The sequence below is a fragment of the Aotus nancymaae genome, unplaced genomic scaffold (genome assembly GCF_030222135.1).
Source record: "Aotus nancymaae isolate 86718 unplaced genomic scaffold, 86718_ANA_hifiasm-v0.15.2.pri h1tg000014l, whole genome shotgun sequence".
Classification (NCBI taxonomy): domain Eukaryota; kingdom Metazoa; phylum Chordata; class Mammalia; order Primates; family Aotidae; genus Aotus; species Aotus nancymaae.
Window position 1 is genome coordinate 9,036,462 of NW_026988425.1, and position 15,803 is coordinate 9,052,264.

The following is a 15,803-nucleotide window of genomic DNA, read 5'->3' on the forward strand; positions in this document are numbered from 1 at the left end:
CTCGTCCTCACAAGAAACAACTCCACGGATGAGACAGTTCATTCTCTGAGCTACACACTACACCCATACTTGGCCATTTCAAAATAATGCTGACACCGTATTTTGTGGGTAAAAATATGGACAAACTTTACATTTGATTTGTCATTGCCTCCAAATACAATAAGAACTAAACATGAAAAGCATTCATTTATTTCTGACATGACTGGTTGGCCAAATCCAATTGCTATAATTATGACTCTATCCCTCTTTTCTAACCAACCCTCTAACATTTTCTATCCATTAAGGTGGATGAGATTGGGAATATCCCCCATGCCTGGCTATATATAAGAAACTATGGATAAAGGGATGGAATGGAGCTCAACTACCTTTTAGAGGAAATCTTTTCTTTCTTTAAAAAAATTTTTTACTTTAAGTTCTGGGGTACATGTACAGAACATGCAGGTTTGTTACATAGGTATACATATGCTATGCGGTTTGCTGCACCTATCAACCCTCATCTAGGTTTTAAACTCCACATGCGTTAGGTATTTGTCCTAATGTTCTTCTTCCCCTTTCCCCCACCCTTCGACAGGTCCTGGTGTGTGATGTTCCCCTCCCTGTGCCCATGTGTTCTCATCCTTCAACTCCCAATTATGAGTGAGAACCTGCAGTATTTGTTTTTCTGTTCAAGCAATTCTAAGTGATACGCTGGATCCTATCCAAAAGGAAAATATCCCAGTTTCCAAGGTTGCAGTGACCCACTTGTTGGCCAAGATGTAAAGACAGCACCTACTCTGATCATAAGGTTCCCAGAAGACTATAATGTTTTCTTGGAGAACCAAGCCTTGCATGACAATGTGACTCAAGCCACTAACTTAGCAGATTCTGTTGTTAAAGACGCAAAGCCCCTGACATTTGGGATTTTCAACTTTCTCCCTTCACCCATTTATTAGGCCTCCCTCTTGTTTCCAGCCAAAGGACTCCTGTTCATGGAGCCAGCCTCAAGCAATAACAGCGGTCAGACAGAATATTTGCATACTAGTTACACAATATATACGTCCATACTATTTTGACTCTTCACAGTGTGGGCTCAGTTAAGAAACCTTCTAGGGATGCTGAAGTCCCCAGGGAACACCACCACAGGGAGCTGTGATCATCCTAAGTCTGTAGGTGGGAGGGAGGACAGGGTTGCTGGAGCCATCCTTAGTTGAGGGGGGTAAGCGAGTGATACCCCTGTCTCATTCCTCCTGCCCATACCCCTCATTACCTGAGCCTAAGACCACAAGACAACAAGGGAGAGGGGATTGGACATTGGCTGTGAGGAAGGTCAGGCACTGTGCTTTTCATGTGTCAACTCCTTGAATCTTCAACACATCCCTAGCACGTACAGCCCATTTTACAGATATGAAATGGGCGGACACAGGATAAGCAAGTTGCTCAAAGTCACTCTGGTTGTAAAAGACCCAAGAATCAAACAAGCTACTCCAGAGCCTGTGATCTCAACCACTTCATTCTGTAAAGTGATTTGTAGATTCTTTTTGGTGAGAGTCTCTCAAAAAAATTAGCTTCAAATAAGATTACCCCCGACTCTGTAATAGTAAATTTCCCTTCACCCAGGAAATAGCGAGTTTCCAAGTGCTAGCTAAGGAAGATGCCAATTTTTGTTTCCAAGCATCATCTATAATCCTATATTTGATTTGTTCATGTTCATTTCATTAATTTCAACTGACCAAGGATGTAGATGCATTTGGTGAATGTGGAGGTCCCTGGAACATGTCCTTAGATTCTTACTGTACTCCAACCATTATTGTCTATGACTTAATTGAAGTCTTATCCTTTCTATTCGGATATTTTTTCAAAAGTTTAAAAACATCTTTATTTTAAAAATTTCATGTAAATTTTTCCCAAAGAATATAACAAAACAGGATGTTGGATATGCTCCTCAGGAAAGCCTGTCTCACGCTAGTATCATCCCCAAGCCTATCCCTGCAAATGAGCTGCACAGGAAACACTGCCTTCAAAAAGAACTAAGCTGAAGCACTCTGCAGCCTCCGATAGGATGGGTGAACTGGGGCAATAGTTATCTAATACCCCTGAGCCCCAGCTCTTCCATCTATAAAATGGAAGCAAAAGTGTCCATCCCTGGGGATCACAGGAAACATTAAATGAGATAATCCATTGAAAGTTGTCTCATGTGGCACTGAGCACATGTTCTAGACACACAAGTAAACCTTAGTTCTCTTTTCTTTCTGTTACATTAAGATTCTATCACAAAATTCAGAAACAATGTATCATCTGTTCTCTGAGCATCATCTGTTGGCAACGACTATGTCACCCCTGCTTTGGGAAGATGTTGAGAGCTTAAAAGAGCATTATCTTGAAGATTAGGGATAATGTCAAAAATATTGAATTTAAATCCTGGTCAGTGCAGTTTTAGGACATTTAATAAACCCTTTAGACTGTAGTCTATGGTACTGCCATCTAAAAGAGGGCTCTGGGTTTGATCGCTGCTAAAATCCCCTTTCATTCTAAAGACACTAACTACACAGTGGCCTAATCCTGTTACTAGGAGACCCTAAGGTGCTTATTTGGTCTTTGTATTTCATTAGTTATTACATGTTGTATAGCCCATTTTGCATTGCTGTAAAGGAATACCTGAGGCTGGGTAATTTATAAAGAAGAGAGGTTTATTTTGGCTCACAGTTCTGCAGACTGGCCAAGAAGCATAGTGCTGGCATCTACCTCTGGTGAGGGTCCTACAAAGCTTACAATCATGGCGGGAGGTGAAATGGGAGCAGATGTGTTACATGGTGAGAGAGAGAGTGAGAGATTCCAAGCTCTTTAAAACAACCATCTCTCATGTAAACATTAGAACAAGAATGCACTCATTACTGCAGAGAGGGAATCCAGCCATTCATGAGAGATTCGCCTCCATGACCCAAACACCTCCAACCAGGTCCCAACTCCCACATTGGGGATCACATTTCAACATCAAATTTGTGGAGAGTAGACGTGCAAACTACATCACATGATGCATTTTGGAAGAGCGACTCATTATATTATATGGTACTTTGCTCATTATGTATCCACAAAGGATATGGATGGTATTCATGCATAAATAAAGCTCAAGGAGAATCCTAAGACCATGCTAGTCTTGTTAAACAACATTACGATTTACGCAGGACATATAAATCAGTCTAGATATGCCAATTTAGATCTTACTGATGCACTTCAAATCTCTTAAACTGAGAGTAATGTTTTCAATCACAGTTTTATAAGCAAACAGAACGTTAATCAATATGTCAGTAAACTATTGCCCTGTCAACTGGACTCCAGAAACCCATAAACATTTTTAAATAGGGATTGCTCAGGAGAAAATAAGTCTTCTTTAAGTCCCTAATTCCATAGAAAGGTTTTTTTGGGGTACCTTCTAAAATTCAAACTGTCTGAGTAGCAGAGGATCTAAGCCACTGCCATCTTCTGAATGTGCTCCTTCCAAATCTAGGTGTTGCCAGTGTGATACTACTAAGAAGTGGAACCTTGAACAGGTGATTAGGCCAGGAGGGCTCCTAGCTCATGAATGGATTGGGTACCCTTATAAAGAGGTGTGACAAAGAAAGCTGGCTCTCTCTTGCCCTCCCACCTTCTTCTAGGTGGGACACAGCAAGAAGCCCTCACCAGTCTAAGTAGTGGTACCTTGATCTTAGACTTACCAGCTTTCAAGACTGTGTGAAATAAACATCTGTCCTATTTAAATCACTCAGCCTTAGGTATTCTGTGGTAGCAACACAAATGGTCTGACGGTCATAAGTCACAGTCACGGCATGAGGTTTGACTGGAACACTAACTTTGGGAAAGTCAGTGTGCTATGTCATCAGTCTAAGGTTTGTGAAAGTTTACTTGGTAGGGTCACACACAAGGGGGTCTGAGGCTGACTCACCATCATCAACATGCCTGTAACTCTTACTGCACTCAGAGTAACAGGATCTCCTGTCTTTCATTATGCAGCTTGCACTTTTACATGCGATATAAGATATTTGGTCTCATTCAAAAATCCCTCAGCTTATACAGCCTAATTTCCTTTGGATACAGATGTATACCTCTATAATCTATACATGTAGATGTAGGCAAAAGTGTTTAATGATTATAAACTTCTCTCTGCATTTTTTTTTAATTTTACCATCTCTAAAATAAACTGGCATCTTACAATCCATGAGAGCGTTTTTTTTTTTTTTTTTCTTAGCAACACATAAAGCAGTGGTACACATCACAACTAGTGGCATATCAGAAATGATTATATATAATAGATTTCTCCAATAAAAGTAAGCCCTTGTTCCATTTCAGTTAAAAAGTAACATGGAAGAAAATAACATTTCAACGTCTTTTTAAAAAAATACCTCTCTAAGTTAATACTGCTCCATATTAATGGAAATAATTTACATCTAGGTCATCTACTTCTAAGAGATAGATTTTTAGAAAGGATTTCTAAAAAGAGATGTATAGTTAGATAATATGAATTTCTCATTTTCAAAATGGTAGCCTATATAACTCAGAAATATATATGGTTTCCCTTCCTGTGTTTTGCTCAAAACAATTTACTGTCTTTTGTTGCCTTCTTTGTATATGTTTAACTTATCTAGAGTGTATCTTGATATGTGATAAAATACATTGGGCGAGATGACAGGGATAGTTTTGTGTAATGAAATACCCTGTCAGCAGAAGAAACAGACCCTGTAATGAGTGTTTTGCTGACTGAGAGTCAGAGACCACATCCCACCTCTATTATTGAAAGCAGAGATGGTAAAGGAGGCAGCCTTGAGACCATGGCAGGTCCTTGTTACATTCTGACCTTACTTGAGTTTTTAACAAGTAAGGTGAGAAGACAACAAAGACCTCAGGTCCTCTCAGCATTAGGAAGTAAATTTAGTGACCACCCTCTCTTCACTTTTTAAATATTAAATTCTTCCTTTTCTTCTTTTTTTTCCTTCCTTCCTTCCTTCCTTCCTGCCTACTTTCCTTCCTTCTTTCCCTCCCTCCCTCCTTTCCTCTTTCCCTCCTTCTCTTTCTTTCTCTCTTTCTTTCTGACAAGTCTTGCTCTGCCACCCAGGCTGGAATGCAGTGGTGATATGGCTTGACTCTATATCCCCACCTACCTCTCATCTCAAACTGTAACCTCCACATGTCAAGGGAGGAACCTAGTGGGAGGTGATTACATCATGGGGGTGGTTTCCCTCATGCTGTTTTCCTGATAGTGAGGGAGTTCTCATGAGATCTGATGGTTTAAAAGTGGGTTTCCCCTGAACTCTGTCTCTCCTGCTGATTCCTGAAGAAGGTGCGTGCTTGCTTCTTCTTCACTTTCTGCCATGCATGTAAGTTTCCTGAGGCCTCCCCAGTCATGCAGAACTGTAAGTCAATTAAATCTCTATCTCTTATAAATAATTCAGTCTAGGTATTTCTTCATAGCAGTGTGAAAACAGACTAATACAAGTGGCATGATCTTGTTCACCACAGCCTCAAAGTCCTAGGCTCAAGCAATCTGCCCATATCAGCCACCTGAATGGCTGAAACTATGCATATGCACCATCATGCCTAATTAGTTTATTTGACTTTTCTGTAGAGTCAAGGCCTCACTATGTTGACCAGGCTGTTCTCGAACTCTTGACCTCAAGTGATCCTCCTGTTTCAGCCTCCTAAAGTGCTGGGTTTACAGGCATGAGCCATGATGCCCAGCCAATTCTCCACTTAATAACTGAAGACATATACAAGACATATATTGGTGATAAACCAAGTGCCTGGGTGTGTATTTCTAGCCCATGAACTCCAACCCACAAATACTAGAGCATGGAGGGAAAGGCCTCTCTGTGTTGAGAATCCCTCAGGAACATGTTGCCTGTGGGGAACCTCCCATTAAAGATACTAATAATTATGTAATTAGTATCTCTCAGATATATGCTAAAACAACCCTGGGTCCTAGACAATGACCTTATTACTTAAAAAACACATCAATGAGAGACTGGATAAAGAAAATGTGGCACATATATACCACGGAATACTATGCAGCCATAAAAAAGAATGTGTTCATGTCCTTTGCAGTGACATGGATGAAGCTGGAAACCATCATTCTCAGCAAATTGACACAAGAACAGAAAACCAAATACCGCATGTTCTCATTCATAAGTGGGAGTTAACAATGAGAACACATGGACACGGGGGGGAACATCACACACTGGAGCCTGTCAGAGGGTGAGGAGCTAGGGGAGGAATAACATTAAGAGAAATACCTAATGTAGATGATGGGGTGATGGATGCAGCAAACCACCATTGCACGTGTATACCTATGCAACAAACATGCATGTTCTATACACGTACACCAGAACTTAAAAGTATAATAATAATAATAAAAAAAGAAACACAGCTACTATCTTCTGCATTTTTTATGATTAAAAATGCAAGATCAAAGATCTGCAAGATGTGCTTATTTTTCCAAAGAGTTTGTCTGTACTTTGGAACCATACTTCAGGTATTACACATTATGTTTTATCAAGCTGCAAAGAATGTAAGATGAGCACCTTTGTGCTATTAGTATTTTTCAGAAACAGGAAGGGAGTTAGTGAAAACAATGGCATTTTTTTCTAACCATTTTCAAGAGACTTTGCAGAAAAATTGGCTTCTAAAATAATAGATCTGAAGCTACATAATCACAAGGACTCACAGCTAACTCTACTAGGAAGCTTTCCAGAGCCTAGATGTGGTGATGCACACCATTACAGTGAAGGCCCCTTGATCCCATGCCAACATTTGGGAAATGACACTGGGCTGAATAGCCCCAGCCTTCCTCATTTCATTCTGTCTGGTTTTCTGACTTTCAAGATGAAGGACAGACTTCATGTGGTTGAGATAACCGGAAGGTAAGTTCTTTGGTGGGAAACAGGCTGACTGTTGCCATGCCTCAGCAGTTCTAAAGCATGGAAGATACAGCAAGGACTTCACACACCAAATGTGCCACACCTCTGTCTTGCAGAGATACAGCAGACCTGACGTGTAGAGATCAGCAGTTTTGTGAAGGCAACATGACTCATGACTTTTCAGTTATGTGGAAGTTAATAGCTGTCGCTCATATTCTATGAGAACGTTTGAGATAATTTGAGAGGATTTGATGAAATGTTCTAAAGACCAAAAATCCTCCAAAAACAACATTAAAAAAAGCAAAAAAAAAAAATTCCAAAAAACTGGTTCCTATAAATGTGGACCCAAACAAATACAATAGCGAAGAAAACCATGAAATAAATGTGCTTTTCTTGGATTCAGTCTGGCTCCCAATGCAGGCAAGTTTCTCCTCATTCCAAAGAGTCCTGTACAGGAACACACACTAGGCTGTCTCTTCCAGACCCTCTGTGACCTTGAGCAGGATCTACAGGTTGGCCCCACATGAAGGTGAAAGTAATATCCTTTAGTTTATTCTTTTCTCATCTTTCCTTATGTCAGCCACTGGAATTATAGCTCCCAATGGAAATTTATGGGTGTGGAAGTTCCTGTTTTATTAGTGCTACAAGGGGCAAAATATACCATACCAAACTCTAGAGGGAAAAAAAGAATCCAAGAATAAAACAGAAACCATAAACTCCGTTATCGAATCAAGACAGTTTTCTCTTAAGACCTTTCTCTTAAAACAGACAAAAAGCCTATTACAGCATCCCATGTGTCCCTGTGCAAGCCGAGAGTGAAGTGATTTGAGAGAGCACAGACTGGGTTGATGAGAAAGGTTCTCATATGAAAAGGTGCAGACAGCGTGACGGTGTGGTGGAGGATCAGCAGGAGAGCATGGCTTCCGTGGCAGCATTGTCAGAGGATGGAGAAGGCAGACACTCACCGGACACGCGGAGATGCTCTGTTCCCACTGCGTCATGCTCAGGCTCTGCTCCAGGCTCGTGCACTTCTTCATCACCACGTCCCAGCCGCAGTAAGGGTCCTGGGCCCCAATGCAGGTGCTGGAAACACACACCAAATCGTCAACAGAAAAGCAGCTTTACCCAAGATAAGATACACAAGCCAAGGCGAACCTGTCCCGTGGCAGAGAGGTATGGGATTTCTTAGCTATGAAACCCAGTGGATATTTATTTAGGTTGCACACTGGAGAACACAGCTATGTGCACACTCCAGTAAGTATCTAATATTAAATCATTTATATAGACAATTTGAAAAATAAATGTTTTAATCTAACACACATGACAGATGACCAAAGATGAGCCAACATGAGCAATTTGGTGTCACAAATAGTGCTAAAATCAAGATTCTACAATGCTCTAAAACAGTATAGCCGCTATCACCACTACCGCCGCCATTATCATCCTCTTCCTCTTTATAACGGGTATTATTTGTTGAACACCTACTGTCATATTAACTATAATACAAACTATCATAGCATGAGGACACTTAAAAGATATGACAGGCAGGTGTTATTTTCACTTTATTTACCATTACCATCACCATAATAACCATCACTATTACCAACACTTTATTGATGAGAAAACTGAGGCACAGAAAATTTGAGAAATTTGCCAACGACATGCAGATACATCCAAAACCCTTCAACATGAATAGTTCAAATTCAAAAAAATAGGAACATCTTCCTTTTGTTTACTGTAGCTTAAATGAATTAAAATTTTTAATGTAATAGTAGTTTCATATAGCCATGTCTATAATATCTTACATATGATATCAGAAGTATTGTAGATGGTGGATATTTTCTTTATATCTTTGTCTAAATGAAAGAGGTCATATATTAAATGGGCATTATTAGATGAGGACTGTGGCATTTACGTTATAAATACAAAGTTAGGTAAATGAGGGATGAAGAAGACAGAGACGATAGCGATGTAGACAGAAATATACAGAAGATAACGTCATGAGCATGCAGGACGTTGAAACTGGGAATTCTGTGAATGGACCAAGAAGTCAGAGGTGCAGGAAAGAGATGTGAGGAAAGAGAGGTAAAGCCAGCCTGGAGGTGCTAATGCCCCGGTCGTAGAGGTAGGACGGTACTTACAGGGACGGAGGACCTGTTATAAACTAGCCAAAAGACAGACCAGAAATCATGGCTTAACCATCAACCCTGTCTGCAGGGACATAGCATAAGTAAGTAATGATGAGTTGTTTATATTCATAATACAAAATAATCATTGTTAACACACCTAACGTATTAATCATATATAAAGCACTGTTCTAAGAATGTGACTTATATTTGGTCATTTAAACCCCATGACAACCTTATAAATACAGTACCTCAATCAGGCACTACATTGATTCTCACTTTGAAATGAAGAAACCGAAGGAGGGAAAGATCGATTTGAAGGCTGCACAGCTAGGGAAGATATGTTTACAGTTGATAAATCAAGTGATATACCGTAAGTTATTATACAATTATCATTTATCAATTACCTAAAGAAGAGCAAATGATTTAAAAAGGGTGCTTCTCAGAAGTAGGGCTAGGTTGCGGTACAAAAAGGTGTTAAACAATTACCTGTTCTTATAACCTCATTGGAATTCCTTGATATGTGACCACATGCAGACATGACTTCCATTCAAAACTCAAACAAGACAGTTATAAAAGACAAGGTGAAAGCCTATTTCCTCGATAGTAGGTACTGTTTATACTAACTCACATATTCTGCAGATATTTTATCCACACATATAAACATGTTTGTGTGCACATATCTATATAAACACATATGTATTTTGTTATTGTTTATGGGCAAATATATGACTTATATATTATATATAATTATACATAATACACACAAGTGTGATTGTACACACTGTGTCACATTTTGCTTTTTACACCCAATAATATATTATTGCATCATTCTTGTCAGTAAATACAGCTCTACCATATTCCCTTTAACAGCTGTATAGTGCTCTATTTCTTTGATGAACCAACATTTATTTAAATCTCCCTTTTATTTTTTTATTTCCATTGGTTATTTGGAAACAGGTGGTGTCTGGTTACACGAGTGAGTTCTTTTGTGATAATTTGTGAGATTTTGGTGTACCCATCACCCAAGCAGTATACAATATACACTGCGTCCATTTTGTGGTCTTTTATCCCTCACCCCATCCTCCTTTCCCCCTGAGTCCCCAAAGTCCATTGTGTCATTCTCGTGCCTTTGCGTCCTCATAGCTTAGCTCCCACTTATGAGTGATGTTTGCTTTTCTATTCCTGAGTTAATTTATTTAGAATAATAGTCTCCAGTCTCATCCAGGTTGCTGTGAATGCCATTAATTAACTCCTTTTTTTGTGGCCGAACAGCAGTCCACTGTGTATATATACCACAGTTTCTTTAATCACTCCTTGATGGATGGGCATTGGGGTGGTTTCACATTTTTGCAATTGTGAATTGTGCTGCTATAAACATGCATGTGCATGTATCTTTTTCATATAGTGACTACTTTTCCTCTGGGTAGATACTCAGTAGTAGGATTGCTGGGATCAAATGGTAGTTCTACTTCTAGTTCTTTAAGGAATCCCCACGCTGTTTTCCATAGTAGTTGTAGTAGTTTATATTCCCACCAGCAGTGGAAATTTCCCCTTTAAAATTATTAAATTTTCCCTTTAAAAGCAAGGCTGCTGTGCTCATTTTTGTACAGGTTTTCTCTGTAAAATTTTATTCACAGAACTGTTGAGTCAAGAGTTATGGGCATTATTAAATTTGCACCAAGAAACAGTACAGGAGTGCCTCTTCTGCCTCACCCTGTTACACACTGGATATTATCAAATTTTTTTTAACTCACCCAAAAAGTGAGTCTATCAAAAAGCTGGTATGTGAAAAAAATAGAATTTCTCAATTGTCTGTTTTCATTTCTTTCAGTTGTGTGTTAGGTTAAGGCTTAGTACAGGTGCATATACTTATGAAACATTTGTATTTTCTATGTGTAAACTTCCTATTCATATCCAATTCCTGATTTGATCTCTTTCATGAATCATTCACTTTATTACACGGTCATTGGAGGGGGTGATTTTTGCATTAAAATCACCCTGAGTAATATTTTCCTGAGTAATGTTAAAATATTAATAATGTTAAAATATTATAATATGTTATATAATATATATAATAATGTTATAATATTATAATAATATAATAATGCTAAAATATTACTCAGTGGCCCTGAGTAATATCTTCCCTGTTTGACATTACTTTTTTTTCTGAGATATATGTTATAAAATTTTATACATAAAATTTATGAACATTTTCCTTCATAGCATCTAATTTGTGTTCCGTGTTAAGATCTTTCTCAGTTAAATCGTCCTGACTTAAAGATTAAACATCAAACATTAAAGAAAGATTAAAGATTATAAAAACTTCAACCCTCCTCTCAATCCTTCTGCTGCTTCTAAGGTATCATTTCTTTGCCTCCCTATCCTTTATCCATTTGAAATGTATTTTTCTTTTCCTCAAAAACAACAACAAAAAAAGAATCATAAATAGATATTTAACCTAAACATCTCAGACCTCACACAAAACAAACAGATTCAGGTGTTAGAGGAAGAATAATAGGTATGAGTATGGTTTCTTTTCCTGTTATTTAAATAGCATCTTTTTCAAATACCACAATTTTATAACAAAGAGTGTGAGCGTAAGCATTTTAAAATTTCTAGCTTTGGGAATATAATTCCCAATAATGTACTATTTTAACTAAGAATAATTTTGATGATCATTTTCATTGAAGAAAACTTGAACCTGTATTTTTATTGTGAAAACACATAAAAATTTCTCAGTTTTCAAGACACAAAATTGATTTAATAACACTTTTTTTGTGCAGGGAATCGAGAAGATGAGAATAAATCATCACAGCCAATAACTAAGACCATGAAACGTGTGCATTTTTTATTTAGATCTCAGCAAATTCTTCCTGAGGAACTTTGCACGTGCACTGTTGTTCTGTAGAAAAATACTCAGAGGAAGTTCCTGGCAATCTGGAGACCCTTCAAGTGCAACCCATGAGACAGACCTGGGTGGGTTGAGTGCTAAGAGTCCTTCTGCTCCCTGCTGTGACCTCACCTGCTGTGCCAAGGAGATCGGACCTGACAGTGTCCTCATCTTACTAAACTAGTCAAAAGTGACATATTTATATTTGTGGCTCCTAAGGCAAAACCTGAGATTAATTCTTTTACTGACAAAATAACATAGAGTATATGACATATGGGAATTCTCCGTGTATGATTCTATACACAGAGCAAAAGTATAGCAAGGCTATACACAGAGATCATTCAAAAGGCCTGCATTCCTTTTCATGTTTCTTATTAAAGCAACATGACTAGTAGGTAAAATTAAACCTCCAAAAAGGGAAAAATTCCACAGACTCCCTAAGTTTACCCCAGACTTCCCATGCAAAGCAGCTTGGAGATTTAAAACAAAGCCACAGTATTAGAGGGAAGTAGTTCAGCTGTTTTAAATGAAAAGCTGTTTGTAATAACATCTCTTTCTTCTGATAATGCCAATGGTTCATCACATTCTTAACGTTACATTTATCCTTTAAAATTTTGAAACATCTGTACAAACACAAATGCCCATTCAATAAAATACCATGTGTATTTAAATATGATTTCCTTATGGAAAATACTTTACACTATGGGCAAAATTATGATGAGATCTATCTTAAGAAAATCTATCACACAATTTTATTTTTGGAAGCTGGGTCTCTTAAACTATGTGGAAAATCATGTAGAGCATTCTGATTAACTGGAACCCATAATGGGTTTCCAATTAAAGCAGCCATCTTGAAAATGGCTTTTCCACTTTGAAAATGTATTTCCTTGTATGATGAATATTTTTAATAAGTTTTAGCTTGAGTTGATTATTTCAAATTGTAAACATGTCATAGCATCATTTTGTACCCCATAAATATATTCTGTACAAATATAATTGTCAACATTCAATTTAAAAATTTCCATAATTTGTGCTTTTTTTTTTGAGGCAATGCATGAAAATACGTTTATTCCAGCCTCACACTTGAATGATAGTTTGTCTAAGAATAGAATTCCAGTTTGGAAATAATATTTCCTCCTTATTTTGAAGGCATTGCTTCATTGTGTTTTGCTTCTTGTGTTGCTTTTGAAAGTCTGAGGACGTTCTGATTGTCTTTTTTTCTGATTGTCACATACTTTATTTATTTATTTAGAGACAGTCTTACTCTGTTGCCCAGGTTAGAGTACAGTGGCACCATCTTGGCTCACTGCAACCTCTGCCTCCCAGTTTCAAGCGATTCTCATGCATCAGCTTCTTAAGCAGCTGGGACTACAAGCACGTGCCACCATGCCTGGCTGATATTTTGCATATATTATCCTGGCATTTGAGAGTATCTGACTGATTTCAGATAAAAATGTCAGTCAGAATCTAAAGGTTTATTTTTTTCGAAAACGCACTATTGAGAGTATTTTTTAGAGCTAAACATATATTTGGAGGCAGGCCTTAATTCTAAAAAAAAGGATAAATATCTACTTTCTGTTTTAGATGACAATAATATCAACATATATCTAAATTATTTCTTTTTTTATTATTATTATACTTTAAGTTCTAGGGTGTAAGTGTAGAATTTGTTATATAGGTATACACATGCCATGGTGGTTTGTTGCACCCATCAATCCGTGATCTACATTAGGTATTTCTCCTAATCCTTTCCCTCCGTTAGTCCCCCAGCCCGACAGGCCCAGTGTGTGATGTTCCCCTTCCTGTGTCCATGTGTTCTCATTGTTCAACTCACACTAATGAGTAAGAACATGCAGTGTTTGGTTTTCTGTTCTTGCATTAGTTTGCTGAGAACGATGGTTTCCAGCTTCATCCATATCCCTGCAAATGACATGAACTCATCCTTTTTTATGGTTGCATAGTGTTCCATGGTGTATACATGCCACATTTTCCTTAAAATTTGCAATTCTTTTTGTTAGTTTGAGTAACAGGAAGAATAGGTTTATTTATTAAAATATTTTCACTGTATTTCTGAAAAGTTGAGAATTATTACTGAGTACGATTCTTCATATATATTAGATTATCTAAGTATCAGCGATTACTTTATCTGGCCTGTTACTGTCACACTAATTATCATTAGGTCAGTTTATTTTTGATGTGAAGAATTTTTGCCATTTTGTTAATACAACACCTATTTTTAAACATTGGATTTTAAAACTGTTTCAATCATGTATTGATTCAGCACATACTTATGATTACTCGCTATGAAGTCGACTTTGAAAGCGTTTGGTGTATCATGGTAAACAGACACTGTCACTGAGCTCCAAGAACCTACCATTTGGTTAAGAAAGTAAATATTAAACAATTACATTATAAATATCAACAACCAGTTGCAAAGAAAGAATCCAAAGGGCCATAAGAGTCTGGGGAATCCCCACGTCGATGGGTGGGTGAGTCTGGGTGAGAGGATATGTAGGGACTGGCATTTAATCTAGGACCAAATGGGATGAACAGAAGTGACCCATTCGATAGAAGCCAGCCAGAGCAGAACATTTTGGCAGAGAGGTCAGCATAGGGAAAGCCATCATCAGCAGGGAGATAACTTGGAGAGATTGAATAACGGGTAAAATGGAGACTGGACTTGGGCTGAAGCTTGAGGAGTGCAACGGGCAGAGTCCTTGGGCTCCTTAAAGATTTAGGGTTTCCTTGCAAGTGTTGTATACTTTAAAGTGCTTCCCCAATACTGTGCAAGAGCCACACTTCAAATATCAATATTAATTTATATTATCATTACAATGATGGTGGTAGTGATCGACCAGTCTATGAATTACCCCTTTCCTAATTCCTAAGAAAATCTGTTTCATTCCTAAGCACCATATTAATACATACTTCAAAAGCCATTCTTTTACTTTAAGAGCTGTAATTAAAGGCTGGGCACAGTGGCTCACACCTGTAATCCCAGTACTTTGGGAGGCCGAGGTGGGGGAATCACCTGAGGTCGGGAGTTCAAAACCAGCTTGATCAACACGAAAAACCTCATCTCTACTAAAAAAAAATATAAAAATTAGTGGGGCATGGTAGCACACGCCTGTAATCCCAGGTACTCCAGGGGCTGAGGCAGGAGAATCGCTTGAACTAGGGAGGTGGAGCTTATGGTCAGCTGAGATTGTGCCATTGTACTCCAGCCTGGGCAACAACAGAACAAGAGCGAAACTCCATCTCAAAAAAAAAAAAAAAAAAAAGCTAAAAAATTAAAAAAAGAGCTGCAATTAAAAACATTATCTGGCCAGGCGTGGTGGCTCACACCTGTAATCCCAACACCTTTGGGAGGTCAAGGCAAGTGGATCATCGTCCTTTCTGCCATTTCTCTATTTTTAAAAAACTGATTTAATGGTGGCATCCACATAATGTCACTATGCTCTATGAAATTTGTGTTGTATCATACAGATGTCTTCATAGGCATCGTGTAATGGCTTCAGAATAACTCAATAAGAGAACAATCCGTTGAATGGGTATATCATAATTGGTGATTAATTCCCTTACTACTGGAAATTGAAGATCACTGGTTATGATACAGATATAGCTTAAAAAATAATTGGACAGGAACATCAGGTGAGGAGGATAGGTCCTAGCGTTTTCCACAATCAGACTTTAAAGATAAATTGATTTTGGAATAAAGTCCAAGGTAACTCCAAGTCCTTTGGCTCAGTTCCACGATAGATATTCAGGTGATTTTACTCATACCCGAATTTTTTATTAAACTCAGTCCTCTTAAGGCAAGGTCAGGGATGCCTCATTTTTCATCCTATATGTAGAGCCTCACTTGGTGTTTGGCATGTACCGAGTTCAATAAATATAATA

General features: G+C 38.1%; 1 protein-coding gene across 6 annotated transcripts in view; it reads right to left on the reverse strand.

Annotated features, from left to right (window-relative positions):
* SEMA5A (semaphorin 5A) overlaps window positions 1–15,803 on the reverse strand; it is a 493,544-nt gene that overhangs the window by 94,154 nt on the left and 383,587 nt on the right. For all 6 annotated transcript variants that reach the window (XM_064375855.1, XM_064375856.1, XM_064375857.1 and 3 more), the window contains one exon: window positions 7,850–7,967. In XM_064375855.1, coding sequence (XP_064231925.1) covers window positions 7,850–7,967 — 118 coding nt within the window. The remainder of the gene's footprint in view (window positions 1–7,849; window positions 7,968–15,803) is intronic.